At 33.0% G+C, this 17005-nt stretch overlaps 1 protein-coding gene across 1 annotated transcript; it reads left to right on the top strand.

Annotated features, from left to right (window-relative positions):
- The first annotated feature begins 3783 nt into the window (after window positions 1-3783).
- On the top strand, window positions 3784-4716 carry LOC123915288 (AT-hook motif nuclear-localized protein 28-like). Its single transcript, XM_045966424.1, has one exon. It carries the CDS (start codon window positions 3784-3786, stop codon window positions 4714-4716), a length of 933 nt encoding a protein of 310 aa, XP_045822380.1.
- The last annotated feature ends 12289 nt before the right edge of the window (window positions 4717-17005 follow it).

Raw genomic sequence — 17005 nt, forward strand, 5'->3', positions numbered from 1 at the left:
TTGTTCCATAAAGGAATAATAAGTAATATTTAACTTTGGTCTTTTATGGTTTTCAATAAAAATGTTACATTCGCAAAAAAAAAAAGTTACAATTTTGTTTACTTTTTATTTTGGTTTTGATGTAGCCTTAATTTACACTTGTCTATGAAAGTATGAAACACAATTTTTTGATATGCATTTTCCCTTAATATTATGTAGTGAAAAAGAACTTGTGTTGTATCTAAGGATAAAATGGATGGATTTAAACGGTATTTAGAGTTATTATTCAGATCGAACGCAAAAAGAAAAAAAATGTTAATAAATTATTATGCATTGATAATGATTTTTGAGAAATCATGCGTTAAAGTTTGACATAATGACCTTGGATATGGATCTTGCTAAATTTCTTTGGACCAACATTATTTATCCCCGTATGGATTTTTTACAATGCTATGTTTTTATTTTGGGTTCTTTACTTGTTTGGTTTTGTACTCCAAATTTCATTAAAAAAAATTCTTACTGAGTTTGTGCCAAGCTATTAGAATATAAAAATTAATATATAAGTAATTAGTAGTTAGAAATTCCTTAGTTTGTAATTATTAGGTAGTTTTTTTCATTTCTCACAAATTTTATACATAGAGTTCCTCATGTACTTATTCATTATTTTATTTTTATTTTTTTATAAGCAAAAATATATTATAAGAGAGTACTCAATCATTTACAATACAAAGCAAGTTATTATATGTTTTGACTTACGGCCATCAGAAAAGGAAAAGAATGACTTATGGTTATAACGACCGCTAAACCAAATCCAAGAAATAGTTTTAATGTCATCCAATAACTGAGAGGCATTCAGCAATACTCCATTAAAAACCACATTGTTTCTAAGCTTCCAAATACTTCAAGTAACGGTCAATCAAATTAAATGTCTAACATGATTACTTTTTTTTTATTTAATCAAAGTACCAAAAGATAAAAAAATGATTTCATCCTTCCAAACCTATCAATAATCTTTGTCCTATCCATCTAAAAATAGCTTCCCACGCAACTTTCACAAAATAGCAATGAAAGAAAAGATGGGAGCAATCTTCACTATTCAGAAACTAGACCACTGCCAAGATCACACGAGAAGATCGCCATTCCAAGTCAGCCTATATGCAATCGTAACATCCTGACATTCTTCTTTAGCAAAGAGATTAAGGAATAAGCCACAAAATGAAAGATAACCAACCCACTTAAACCTCCAAAACCCAATGTTCTTTCCATTACCAACACAACAGCCCGTGTTTGATTTAAAACAATTATCCTCCAACATCCTGTCAATGCCTAAGACATCATTCCACCAAATCGAATCCTTACCTCCAACCTGTAATGTTATCCCGCTTAAAATTTTATTGGGTAAATGACCATATCTAAAGCTCAACAAATCACCCCACATTTCCGTCTACTAAGAAATCTCCATTTTCATTATTATTTTTCTTTATTCACCACCAAAAAATAAAATTGAGGTAAAATTAAACTTCAAAATAAAACTTCAAGCTAACTTATTTGTTATATGAAATTAATCTTCATCTCTTTAATCTTGTACTACTTACTAATGCCATTAAGAAAAATCTCGTACTTACTAATGGTTTTTTGGCAAAATTACTTCTTTTTTTTTATCTTTTTTTTTGTAACAATTTGGTCCTTTATTTTTTTTTTGTAACATTTTGGTCATTATCTTATTTATTTATAAAAAATAAATGACCAAAGTGTTACAAATAAAAAAAGATAAAGGACCAAGATATTACAAAAAAGGGGACTAAAGTGTTACAAATAAAAAAAAAAGATTAAAGTGTTACAAATAAAAGATAAAGGACCAAAGTGTTACAAAAAAAAAAGATAAATGACCAAAGTATTACAAAAAAAATAAGATAAATGACCTGTAGTGTAATTTTGCCTACTTTTTTAATTAATCGAGATGCCCAATTGCATCGTAGGGAAGAATGGAGCCTCTCTAATCAAATTCTAACATGCATACTTCTTGATAATTTGATGGTAAATTTACCTAAAAACTAATAAGAGCAAATCACATGTGAAATAAAAGTTAGTTAAAAGTTAATTGTAGATACAAAATGTAAATTTACTTATGTAAAGTTCAAATTATCAAAAGTGATAAAGTTCATCTTTATTTTATGGTCGCATGTTGTATCTCATCATGCGTGGTTTGTATTTAAACATATATGACAAAATAAAGAATATATAATTCATTCGTTGGAGTAATTGGAGTTCAAATTCTGATTAAAATAATATCTGATCAGACTTTATTTATCTTCTGAATAAACTACGAATTATCCAAAGTTCATTTTTTTAAGAACTATAAATTAATTTAGTTATAAAATATAGGACTAATAAAATTGAATTTGTGGCTAAAAATTAATAACAAAAAAAGGATAAGTATTATCTCTTTGTTTTTTATAACCTTTTTGGGTTCCTACATGGAAAGTGGACTCTAACAATTTGAAGTTTGACTGAAATGTAAGTAAAAAATAGTAAAAAATTATTAAGAGAGTTACTCTATTTGCATTCATGAAGAGAATATGATACGGTTGAGAGGGACAAATCATCCATAATTTGACATCGCGCCCTGTTTAGTTACCCAAGCACATTCACATTGTCTTGACATTAAGCTCAATCACTTGACTACATTTTCTTCTTCATTTTGATAACTTACTCTTTATTGCCTAAATCTTTAAGATGGACTTAACCATTTAAACTCAATTATTTAATTATCTTTTCTTCTTTTTAATAATTTAATTCTTATTAATAGCTAATTATTATTCAGTCTGATCACTATTATAAGTAAGAAAATAACTTTTTAGGTTAATTAAAAAATTGATGTATCTGACTTATGTTATGGACCATATACATTATTTGTTTAATGAATGTAAAAAGTGATTTTTTGCTTATAATAGTGACCGGATGGAGTATTAGTTTCGACCAAATCTCTAAAGTGTGTTGAGACATCAATATTTGATTAAAAAGAAGACATCAAAATTAATTGCCAATTACATTTGACCAAATTATTTTGTCAATAATATTTTTATGTCAAAACTTCTTACCAATTGCATTTGACCATATTATATTTGTCAATTATATTTTTTTTAATAATAAAATTAACAGAGGTTGAAACCAAAAAGAAAGGTTTAACAGTGGTAATAATTTTATTATCAATAAATGCAATAAGTCATAAAAACCAAATTTTAATTTATTTAAATGAACCTTTGAAACCTTTTAATAAATTTCCATTCAAAAAGCAAGTCATGAAATTGAAATTCAAAAACAATTGACCAACAATTGACCAGCCAATAGAAATTTGAATGGTTGAAAGAATAAAAAGACAAGTTATTATCTCAAATATTTTTTGTTTCATAGTAAATAAATACTAAAGAGACCCCACTTTTTCAAAACTCCTTCCTCTTTCAAAAGTCCTTTGAAAATCAACCTTGTGTGGAATAACCCCATAATTCCACCTACACATTTCTTTGATTTCTGACATCTCTTGTATGTCACTCTCACATGTCTCCACCACTATAAATAACCATCAACCAAAAATCAATTTCATGTGTTTCTAATTTCATTTCTATTTTCATTTTCTTGTCATGTCACTCACTACTTCACCCTCACTCTCTCTCTCATTCCTTTACCTTCTTCTTCTTAATTAATAATCCTCATATTTTTTTTGAATCCTTCTTTATTTTCAGCTATTTACTATTCACACCCTACAACAAAAAAACAAGAAACAAAAAAATCAAACATTTAACAATGGCTGAACCAAACATGCAAATGTCACTTTCAGGTTCATCAAGTGACTCCGACCAAGAAACACCTTACACCACCACAACCCCCCAACCACCAACCACCATGGTCGGTGGTTCATCTTACCAACAAACACCTCCTTCAGCCAATTCACCAAACCGACAACCCATTTCACCACCATACAAGAAGCCACGTGGCAGACCACCAGGTTCAAAAAACAAACCAAAACCACCATTAGTAATAACACAAGACAATGAACAAGCCATGAAACCAGTAGTTATTGAAGTAGCTGCTGGTACTGATGTTCTTGAAGCTGTTATACAATTTGCTGTTCGTTCTGCTTCATGTTTAACTGTTCTTAGTGGTTCTGGTACAATTGCTGTTGCTACTCTTCATTACCCTCTTTGTCGTTCCCCTGCTTTTACTCTTCATGGTCCTTTTTCATTGATGAGTTTGACTGGTACTTTTTTGTATCCTCCGCCGCCACCGCCGCCACCTCCTCCTGTTTCTCTTTCTCTTCCTATTGGTCCTTCTGGAAACCCTAATCCTGTTGAATTGATGCCGGGGGGTATGAGTTTTGGGATTACTCTTGCTGGTTTGCAAGGACAAGTTTTTGGTGGGATTATTGGTGGAAAAGTTATTGCTGGTGGTGATGGTGTTAAGATTACTGTTTCTTTGTTTAAGAATCCTGAATTTCATAGAGCTGGTGGTGTTATTCTTGGAGCTGATGATGATGATGAGGAAGATGATGCTGGTGGTGGTGATGATAACAATGGTAATGGAAATGGTGGAAATAATGGTGGTGGTGATCAAGGTGCTAGTGGTAGTGGTGGTGCTGGTGGAAGTGATCAGAATGTGTCTAGTTTCGGGGCACATAATCCAATGCCTCTGAATTTAGCACATTCTGATCAAAACTTCGTACCGTGGAACCATCCTTAAAGATAAAGATCGTGGTTTTAAATTGTGGTTGTGGCCGTTATTGAAGTTATGCTATAAATAGTAAAATGGGGATAAATGCGGATGCAACTTCTATATGTTGCGAGTGCAATTGCGATTGTAGACTGCAATTTAGAGTTGTGATGAAGATTGATCTATAAATGTTTTATCATTTACCATAATTGAGTTATTTATTGTATTGAGGAAAGGGAACTGTTAATTAATTAGTGAGTTATTAAAGTGTTTCATAGAGAAGTTAATTATGTCCAAGCATGCTGGTTTAGTTTTTCCTTTTTCATGTATGTCGTTGTCTTTGGCAGAAAATAAAAATTACATGTTCATGAGTATTAGATAAATATTTCAATTGATGTTTAATTTTTTTTTTTTAAGCAATTGATGTTTAATTTATGCTTAATTAGTTACTATATAATCTCTTATGTTTATTTAAGATTCTAAACGTTTTAAGTCGGTCTTTCAAATTCTAATATTTGTACTAATTAGTTTAAGTGTTGAAATGAAAATTTAAGAGACTAACTTAATTTTTTATTTTTTTTTAGTTTACAATAGAATCGATGACGGATGAACATATGACATCATGCATACTACACAAGTTTTTACTATTAGAGTAAATTTATTGGCTTAACTTGAAATATTTAAAATTTAATTGACTAACTTGAAACATTTAATTTCCTTCATTATATTTGGTCCAAAAAAAATACCCTTCTGAAAAAGAAAAAAAATTAATTAGATGCTAGATTCTTGTTGATTTTCCTTCTTTTCTAGCTTTCTATTGGATTTGCATTCAGTTTCGGTATTATAATTTGTAAACGGCCGCAATTTTCAATTCTTCATTCGTCTCGAAGTAAATGTTACAAAATCGATCAGATTTACTATGTACATAATCTATTTTAATTATATTTTTTCTTACTAATATATAAAAACAAACATTATATAATATAAGATGTTTTATTTATTTCGATAAATATTTTAAAACATAAACATTTTATAAATTTTACTCCATAGTAAAGAGACACTGTACTCAATGAAAAATACTTACATTATGGCAAGTATTTGGTAGGTCTATTACTGTGATTCATTTAGGGGTGGGTAAAAAACCGAGTCCCGTCCGAACCCAACAAAACCCGCCAAAAATTTAGAGATTTGGCGGTTTATAATGGGCCGCGGGTTAGCGGGTTGAAAATTTCGGTTTAGACTGGGTTGGTACGGACGTGTCCGGGTAGAAAGAACTGGACCGACGGTGTCCGAAACCCGCACGAATAAATCAAAACGCCGAATTTAAACTCTTCTCACGTCTTCTCTTCACACTTTCTCACTTGACCTCAAACCCACGGAGACCGAAACAAATCATGAAACATTTTTGAAACTCAAAACTTATAATTTTTCATCGTGTTTGTATAACTTCCTTGAAATAAAATGTTATATTTTTAATTCTATTTGAGATTTTAATTATTTTCTTACTTTTTATGTCGATTTAGGATTTTTAAGACTTTCCTTTTGTGTTTATTTCATGATTCTCTCATCTCTAGTTGTATACTTTGTGGATATGAACTCTAAATTTTGGGTTTGTTATTGTTTTATTTTTATTTTATTTTGATTTTTTTATGTCTAACCGCTTCAAACCGCCCAACAACCCGCCTAAACCGCAAATCTGAACCCGTGAAAATCGTTCTTCATTTTTCGGGCGAATTGAGCCTTATTTTTTGACTCTACAGTTTAGACCGGATGACAACTTTAAACCTGAACCCGCTCACACCGCCCAATGTTCACCCCTAATTTGATTAACATTCGCACAAAAACTTCATCGTAGTCAATGGCAATGTTTCTTGTTTGTCAGGAATTCCATATTTACAATCTACTGTGAGTAGCTAAAGGTCTCTAGCTAGTACATATACTCGTAATTTCTTGGGAAGAGGCCTATATAAATTTGGGTCATGTTAACATGTGCCCTAAGGGCACATGATAAGATACCTAAATATAGAAATTTAGCATTTAATGATACAAAATATTAAATGTTAAAAGAGTTGATTACACGATTTTCAAGAACATATTTCCACATTTGTCTCATTAAAATGTGCCTTAAGGGCACAAGTTAACATTTTCCTATAAATTTTACTATCTCCAATGCTTGAGCAAGTGAGACAAATTTATTAAAATGAAAGAAGAAAAAAAAGTCACAAAGTTCATGATGCTTTGAATGAACAGAAAGAGTGACTGGACTACACAACTTTGTCCAATTAAAATTGCTTTTATCATTCACTTGGATGGAAATCAAATTATCCTTTTCTTTTTCAGTTCCTTCTTTTCTTTTCCTTGTAGTTACAGATTCAATTTCATCATTTTGGTTATAAAGTGATATCATCCCTTAGATAAGAAAATCTAGTCCAGCTTAAAATTCCTATTTTAGCTAGCAACCATTGCATCTAACTTGTGTGCATCTTTTGAATCATTATCTAATGATCTACACATACATATTGGATGTGCTAAGAATTTCATAATCATACAATAGTTAGCTAGTGACAAAAAACTTGTCCCTTAAGCAATCAGCAAAGCAGCTAATAAGCATACTTAAACTGGAAATGAATTCTTTCTATTGAAATTTTCTTTTTCTTTTTTTAATTGGCATCATTAAACTCAATCTATAATTTTCTTATAATTTTATGACTAAATGTATTTAGGAGTTTTTATGTTGTAACTGATTAGTCCTTTTAGTTTTTAAGTTTCAAGTTGATCCTTTATACTCTTAAGTGTTACTATTTGATTCGGTTTACAATAAAAATAACTATTTTAATTACTATTTAATATCTTTTTATAAAGTAATTACTCCAAGATATTTTAATTACTATTTGATTTGTCCTTTTAATTTTTTTTACAATAACAAATAATTATTGCTCTTCAATAAAAAAATTACTATTTAGTTGTTTTAATATGTATAAGATTATAGGTTAGATAAATCCGTAATGAAAATGTTACAATAATGTTAAATTAGGAGTCAAACACTTTAAAATTGATAGATAAGAACTTTGACTACTATTTGTTCTTTTTTTAAATCCATTTGGACTCAATGAATATCTATATATGACAAAAAAAGTTTGGTCAAAGAAATAATAAATTTTATGCTAAATTACATTTTGAAGTCTCTAAAGTTATTTTAAGGTTTTATTTTGTTCTTTTAAGGTTTTTTAGCATTTTATTTTAGTTTATTAAATAAGAAAATGTTTAGTTTTTATATTATTATTTTTATATTTTTGGTCTCTAAAATTATACATTAGACATTTCGACTATTTTCTATATATATTTTTCATTTGTTACCTACTATATGGTTAAATTTCACTTTTTCATTAAAAAGTGAGGGGAGCGGAGATCGAACTTTAAACCACTTAGTCATAGAGGCTGAATATACATTTTGTGCATGAAAAAGTTGTTCGCGGCCAAGTACGAGTCTTACATGTTTCCTCTCGTTACCAGATTGCTGACTTATTTATCAAAGGACTTCTGTTGCAATTCTTTGAAGATTTTCGTGATAGTCTCAACATTCGTCAACTTCATGTTTCGACTACGGGGGTGTATTAGACTATTATTGTATTTGATTAGCAATAATTATATTTGATTAGTCAATGATTGTATTTGATGAGTCATAATTGCATAGGAAACTCTCTTTGTATATAACTTATGGGAAATAAAATGGTATGAATATGTGTTTATAAAGTAGAGATAATCATCACCTTAAAAATCGGTATTTGTAGGGATAAGATAGGTCCAAAACTCAATTCTAAGATGGTATCAGAGCCTCTCCACGATTAGCTGGGCCGCCTGCTTCCGGGTATCAAGCCCAATAGCGCTGGACGTGAGGGAGTGTGTTAAGAAGTCTCACATCGGTTGGGAAATAGCCTCACTAAGTATTTATAAAGTAGAAGCAATTATCATTTTACAAACCGGTTTTGTAGAAATGAGTTAAACTCGATATTCATTTATAATAGTTTGGTCAAATGTTTACTATGTGACATCACATTTTGGTGTTCAGCTGTTATGACTCAAAAAAGAAGAATTAATTCAAAGGAAACATTAAAAATGTTTGACAGGTTCGAAGTTCGAACGACAAACTATCAGAAAGGAACAACATAGTAGAACGAAAAACAGAGTTTAATGTTTAGTATAATTTAAGAGATCAAAGTAAAATCTAATAATAACAGACTCCTACAAGATTAAAAATGTACTCCGGAACTACTTCGTGTTAATGGAATGATGAAAGAAAGAAACATTAATATTTCAATTTATGGAGCCTCATTAATCAATTTATATTAAATTTGTATATTAAATCTACGGAACAAGTTATTAATGGAACCTCATTAATTAATGTATATTAAACTTGTAAGTTTTTTTTTATGTTAACTCTTCAATTTCTAAAAAACAATAAACCTAATAATTTGCATTCGGGCATGAATGCATATATTATATTTCCCTTTAAAGAACATCAAAAAATAAAATAAAAAATTTCCCTTTAAAGAATTATGGGTACCTATTACTGTATTTTTTATAGAGTAACATGTCTATTGTTAAGAGTCTCACATCGGTTGAGAGATGACCTGATTAAGTGTTTATATATTATAGGCAATTAGAGCTGTAAAAAGGGCCTTAAGGGGCCGGCCCTTTAAGGGGCGGACCCACTTATTCCTGATTATTAATTTTATTTAAATTTTAAACACAGTTTTTTTAGGGTGCCGATCGTGGACAGTGCTGATTGAAGAAAAAGAGAATAAGTTCACGACACTAGAAAAATTATTTAAAATTTAAATAAAATTAATAATCAGGAATAAGTGGATCCGCCCCTTAAAGGGCCGACCCCTTAAGGCCCTTTTTACAGCTCTAGAGGCAATCCTCACCTTACAAGCCGGCTTTGTAAGGATGAGTTAAGTCCAATACTCATTTCTAAGATGGTATCAAAGCCTCTCCACGATCTGCTGGGCCATCTGTTATCAGGTTTCTGCTATCGGGCCACCCACCGTTTATATCCACGCACCAAGCCCAATAGTGTTGGGTGTGAGGAGGGTGTTAAGAGTCTCACATCGGTTGAGAGATGGTCTGACTAAGTGTTTATATATTAGAGGCAATCCTCACCTTACAAGCCGATTTTGTAAAGATGGATTAGGTCCAATACTCATTTATTGTTGAATCTAAGAAGGCCTTAGATGATTAATCCATGTTGTGAAAGCTGACTTGGTGTGCGAGCTAGCTAAAAGTGGAGGAATAACTAATTGCTTCTAAGCAAGTTAGTTAGTTTGTTAGTGAAGTTTGTTAAGAAAGTTTGTTGAATTCAGTTTGATTTGTTTTGCCTAGGTAGTTAAAGTGTTTAGAGTCAGTTAGAGATTAGTTAGTTGGTTAGAGCCTAGGAGAATCATCAAAGTGTGATGATCTAGTGTTAGTATAAATAAGGCTCATGATTAGTGATTGTAATCAACCTTTTCTTTCCCCATTGAGGATGAATAAAACTGACTCCTATTTTCTCTAATCTTCTTCTTCCTTCTCCTCTGTAAATCGTGTGTTTCTTTCTTTCCATTCATCCACCATTGTTGCAGCAACAAGGATAGTAGATCCTGCAGAAACTGTGCTCATAGGCGTGGTCAGAGTGCAGTGCAGCGCGTGCGTGTATCCTTGCTTGCTTGCTAGGCCTGTGCAGGCCAAAGTGATCGAATCCAGAGTGATCGAAGCCTAGCTTCCAGCTGCGCCAACATCTGGCATCAAGAGCCTGGTTCGTGCTTTAACCATGGCAACCTTTAACAATGGTCAATTCCCTGCGAATCTTCCAGTTTTGGATGGAAAGAATTATGACAATTGGAGCAAACAAATGAAAGTTTTGTTCAATTATCAAGATGTGATGGAACAAGTGATTAGTGGTGTGGAACCACTCTCAGAAGGTGCAACAGAGGTTCAAAGAACACAACACAAAGAATTGAAGAAGAAAGATTACAAGGCGTTATTCATAATTCATCAAAGTGTAAGCCCTGATATCTTTGAAAAGGTTGGAGATTGTGAATCAGCTAAGCAAGCTTGGGATATTTTGGCTACAGCTTATGCTGGAGATCAGAAGGTGAAGAAAGTGAAGCTACAAACCCTAAGAAGCAAGTTTGCACAGCTACAAATGGAAGAAAAAGAAACTGTAAGTGAGTTCTTTACAAAGATTGCAAAATTAGTTAATGAAATGAAAGCATGTGGTGAAATTGTGTCTGGTACAATGAGAGTTGAAAAGATACTGAGATCTTTAACTCCTAAGTTTGACTATGTGGTAGCTGCAATAGAAGAGTCTAAGGATCTTGACACTATCAAGGTTGAGGAATTGCAAGGGTCCTTAGAAGCACATGAGCAAAGGATGAATCAGAGAAATTCTGATAAATCCAATGGTGAAGTAGCATTGCAAGTTCAACAGAGTAACAAGAATAAGAAAGGAAAGGGAAAATGGCAAGGCAATAAGGGAAAAGATAGTTATCAGAATGGAAATGGAAAAGAGAATCAAGATACCAAAGGAGGTGGAAATCAGAAGAAACAGTTCAATGGTGGTAGAGGTGGTTACAATGGAGGAGGAAGAGGTGGAAGAGGTGGAAGAGGTGGCAGAGGTGGAAGAGGCAAGTTTGATAAGAAACACATTCAATGCTATAATTGCCAAAATTATGGTCATTTTGCAGATGAATGTAAATTCAGAGAGGAATCGAGTGATGCTGAGGCCAAAATCGCTCGAAATGATGATGATGATGAAGGCTCAGTTATGTTTCTTGTAACTACAAAAGATGAAAGTGATCTTCAAGAGAAATGGTATCTTGACACTGGATGTACAACACACATGACAGGAAGGAAAGATTGGTTCACAAGCCTAAAGGCTACTCAGAATCACAATGTCAAGTTTGCAGACAATAGCAGTCTTGCAGTACAAGCCATTGGTGATGTAACAATCAAAAGAAAGGATGGCAAGTGTTCAGTGATTTCTGGTGTATTGTACATACCAGGTATGAAATGTAATCTACTCAGTATAGGCCAATTGCTAGAGAAAGATTACAGAATTGTAATGGAGAATAGGTTGCTGAAGGTGTACAACACTAAAGGTAACTTGATGTTGAAAACTGAAATGTCAAAGAATAGGACATTCAAGATTGGGCTCAATGTTCTGAATCACAAGTGCTTGATGACTGCATCAAGCAGAGAAGAGTGGAGATGGCACTATAGGATGGGACACTTGAATTTCAAGGATCTCAGCTTGCTGCAAAAATCAAAGATGGTGACAGGCTTGCCAAGCCTGCAAGTCCCTGAAGAGATTTGTGAAGAGTGTGTGCAGTCGAAGCAACACAGAGGGAGCTTCAGCAAGCATGCAGCAAGTAAAACCAATAGTGTACTTGAAGTGGTGTATTCAGATGTATGTGGTCCAATGCAAGTGAACTCAATTGGAGGTAACAGGTACTTTGTAAGTTTCATAGATGACTTTAGCAGAAAACTATGGACTTACTCGATAAGTAAGAAAAGTGATGTGTTTGAAATTTTTAAGAAATTTAAAGCTACAGTCGAAAGACAAAGTGGTAAGAGGCTCAAAACCCTGAGAACAGATGGGGGTGGAGAGTATGTATCACATGAATTTGCAAAATTCTGTGACATTGAAGGAATTGTACATGATATAGTTCCACCATATACTCCACAGCAGAATGGGACTGCTGAAAGGAAAAATAGAACAATAATGGATATGGTGAGGTGTATGCTGAAAGGAAAGCATTTACCTAAGGAGCTATGGGGTGAAGCAGTTTCTACTGCTACCTATACATTGAATAGGTGCCCTACAAAGAGATTGAAGGGTATCACACCAGAAGAATGTTGGTCAGGACACAAGCCAAATGTGAATCATATGAGAGTGTTTGGTTCACTAGTTTTCAAACACACACCAGAACAATTAAGGAAGAAGTTGGATGATAAGTCAACAATGATGATATTGGTTGGTTATCACTCAACTGGAGGATACAAACTCTATGATCCAATCAACAACAATGTGGTGATCAGTAGAGATGTAATAATTGATGAACTCAAGGAATGGGACTGGAACACTAATGACAGAAAGAAGTCAACTAGTGTGATGATTGAAGAAGTTAGTGAAGAACAAGTAAATCAGCCAGTGCCTGAGGTGAGAAGATCGAATAGACCTAGAGTTCTACCAGCAAGATTACAAGAGTGTGAAATGAACTCAGATGGTCAAGTGAACAATGATGGTGAGTTGATCCATTTAGCATTCATGGCTGAATCTGAACCAATTGATGTGCATAGTGCTCTACAAAGTGAAAAGTGGAGAGGTGCTATGAAAGAAGAATTGGATTCGATTGAAAGCAATCAAACATGGGAGCTGGTGGATCTTCCACAGAGAAAGAAAGCAATAGATGTGAAGTGGGTTTACAAGCTGAAAGTGAACTCAAAGGGTGAGATAACCAGATACAAAGCAAGGTTAGTGGCAAAGGGATTTCTTCAGAAAGAAGGTATTGACTATGATGAAGTGTTTGCACCTGTTACTAGAATGGAAACAATTAGGTTAGTAACTGCTCTTGCTAACCTAAATGATTGGCCAATGTATCAAATGGATGTGAAGTCAGCCTTTCTGAATGGTCCTATAGAAGAGGAAGTATATGTTGCCCAGCCACCTGGTTATGAAGTGAAAGGTCAAGAGCTTAAGGTGTATAAGCTTAAGAAGGCACTCTATGGTCTGAAACAAGCTCCAAGAGCCTGGAACAAAAGGATTGACAAGTTCTTAAATGAAATAGGGTTTAAGAAATGTGTCACAGAACATGGAGTGTATGTCAAGAAAGATGCTGCAAAGGGAGTTATTATAATCTGTCTATATGTAGATGATTTGCTTATCACAGGAAGCAATGAATCTTATATTAGTGAGTTCAAGGGTGACTTGAAGGAAGAGTTTGAAATGACAGATCTAGGCCTCATGACATATTTTCTAGGCATTGAGTTTCTGAGGAATGAGCAAGGAATCCTAATGCACCAGACTAGATATGCATCAGAGATCTTGAAGAAGTTTGAGATGGACAAATGCAATGTTGCATTGTCACCTGCTGAGCCAAGGTCACAGCTAACAAAGTGTGCAGAAGAAGAGGATGTAGACCCTACATTCTATAGAAAGATGATTGGTTCTCTGAGGTATTTGTGCAATACAAGACCAGACTTGGCTTACAGTGTAGGGATTGCTAGCAGGTTTATGGAAAGGCCTAAAAGTTCACACTTGATTGCAGTGAAAAGGATACTTAGATATGTGAAAGGGACCATAAACTATGGTATTATGTTCCCTGCAAGTGACAGAGACAGAGAATGCAAGCTGGTGGGCTATACAGATTCGAATTGGTGTGGTGATCATGAAGATAGAAAATCAACTGCTGGTTATATGTTTTTCTATGGTGGATCACCAATATCATGGTGTTCGAAGAAGGAACCTGTAGTGGCCTTATCCTCATGTGAGGCTGAATACATAGCAGCATCACTCAGCACTTGTCAAGCTATTTGGTTGAAAAACCTAATCGAAGAGATCAGTCAAGACAAGTGTGAGACAGTTACTTTGAAGATTGATAATGTGTCTGCTATCAATCTTGCAAAGAACCCTATTGCTCATGGAAGAAGCAAGCATATAGAGCTAAGGTTCCATTACTTAAGAGAGCAGGTAAGCAATGGTAACTTGGCCCTAATGCACTGCAGAAGTGATGAGCAAGTTGCAGACTTGTTAACCAAGGCTGTAACAGTGCAGGTATTTGAAAAATTGAGAAGTGAAATGGGAATTGAGACAGTGGACAACATGAATTAAGGGGGTGTGTTGAATCTAAGAAGGCCTTAGATGATTAATCCATGTTGTGAAAGCTGACTTGGTGTGCGAGCTAGCTAAAAGTGGAGGAATAACTAATTGCTTCTAAGCAAGTTAGTTAGTTTGTTAGTGAAGTTTGTTAAGAAAGTTTGTTGAATTCAGTTTGATTTGTTTTGCCTAGGTAGTTAAAGTGTTTAGAGTCAGTTAGAGATTAGTTAGTTGGTTAGAGCCTAGGAGAATCATCAAAGTGTGATGATCTAGTGTTAGTATAAATAAGGCTCATGATTAGTGATTGTAATCAACCTTTTCTTTCCCCATTGAGGATGAATAAAACTGACTCCTATTTTCTCTAATCTTCTTCTTCCTTCTCCTCTGTAAATCGTGTGTTTCTTTCTTTCCATTCATCCACCATTGTTGCAGCAACAAGGATAGTAGATCCTGCAGAAACTGTGCTCATAGGCGTGGTCAGAGTGCAGTGCAGCGCGTGCGTGTATCCTTGCTTGCTTGCTAGGCCTGTGCAGGCCAAAGTGATCGAATCCAGAGTGATCGAAGCCTAGCTTCCAGCTGCGCCAACATTTATAAGATCTATCAATAAGTTTGAAATTGTATAATCTACAAATAAATGATGGTTTGTTCCGGCGAAGAAACGGTAGTTGAATAATTGATATTTTTTTAAGTTTTTGACCATTATGAATAATACTTTCTCTGAAATTATGAAGATTTATTTTGAATTGCAGCTTGTACGCGGCATGAGATATATGAGAATTTGTAGTGCAAATTTTCTTACTAAGTTGGAACAATGAACAATAATAAATTTACTATATGAGAGCCCCACTCCTGAAAACGTGAAGAACATTCTCTTTGAGAATGCTTCATTGTAGATCCTAGTTTTTTTTTTTGTCAATGCACAGAAAAGAGTAAATAATTAATAACAATTTTTAATGTTATTAACTAAATTTTCAAGTTTATTTTTTAACTTAAAAATAAACTTTATATTTAAGTTTTTTCTAAACCACTCCTTTATAATTTGGGTGTTTACCTATTAGTAACGAGAACAAGCCATATACATGTGAAAGAAAAGTTGGTACAACTTAATTAACTATGAATATCATATGCAAATTTACTTTATCTGATTTGTTCTCATTAGTTGATGGATAAATATCCAAAATTACAAAGAAATGAAATAGACTTCACTTTATATTTATTTTTTTAAAATGCTTTCATAGGGCTCATGCTAGCATGAACAAGCCTAATATATGGTACCACGCTCACCATCGTTAATGAGCAATATAATATGCACTCTCACTTTGTGGATCTTTTAAAAAACAATGCATATATATATATATATATATCTGAAAACAGATTTCTTGTTGTAACTGCGACACAGTTACAGTAGTAACCGTCGATTATAATCAATGGTCAGAATTATTTCAATACATATATATATAACATAATGTAAAATCAATGGTTCAAATCAGTTACAACATATAACTGCGTATTTTATCTAAAGCAGCAAATCTGGATCCTATATCCCACGTTTCCCTTCAATTAGGAAGATACTTCTAAAATTTCTATGGGTCCCACGCAGTTTTTTTTCTTCTTCAGGTTCGGTTGAATGAGGACGAAAAGATCATATTCATAAATATGAGAGGAATGGATTTGGAGTACCCTGATTGTTTGTCACATCTAAAGACAAAGTATGTATGCATATGCAGTCTGAACTCAATTACTGCACATTTTGACTCCATCTTGGACCAGCTACACTCTTTCATCTTTTATTTTACGAGTCATGTCGAATAGTGTTTCTAAAATATTTGTTAAATACACTAAAAAAAATTTAAAAATAAAATTAATGTGAAAAAATACATATATTGAATGTAAAATTTTAAGAAAACACTTTTTATTAATATGTTTACGCTTAACTATATTCCAGCACAGGAATAAAACTAGGTAGAAAGAAGAAGGGGCAGCCGCCACCCCCAATGAGGAGTGCGAATGTTTGTTTCACGAAATTTCACGACCTCTATATACAACACAATTGCAAAACAGTTTGGGTAACACATAAATTCCGGATTTGAGATGGAATACATACAGGTAGGTGTGGTGTCATCATGTGGCTAAATTGCACTATCGTGATGGATTCGTGAAAAAATCCTTCGATGTATATATAATTTTCCTATATATATATATATATATATATATATATATATATATATATATATATATATATATATATATAAAATGCATACAAGCTCACCCTTGTCAAATAATTCATAGAAATGGAATTCGCCTTTACATCATTAATTAATGCATAATGAAATATATAGTGGCATATTAAAAAAAGTTGCATATAAAAGTGGCATGAAGCCATGAAGTGATTTATTTTATTGGAATATATAATGAAGTGATTTGAAAAAATTCACAACATTAATGTATATAATATAGTGAAAT

The sequence above is a fragment of the Trifolium pratense genome, linkage group LG3 (assembly GCF_020283565.1).
Source record: "Trifolium pratense cultivar HEN17-A07 linkage group LG3, ARS_RC_1.1, whole genome shotgun sequence".
Classification (NCBI taxonomy): domain Eukaryota; kingdom Viridiplantae; phylum Streptophyta; class Magnoliopsida; order Fabales; family Fabaceae; genus Trifolium; species Trifolium pratense.

Excerpts from the sequence above, each read along its gene's own strand:
- LOC123915288 (XM_045966424.1), top strand. The coding sequence starts at position 3,784 with ATGGCTGAACCAAACATGCAAATGTCACTTTCAGGTTCATCAAGTGAC.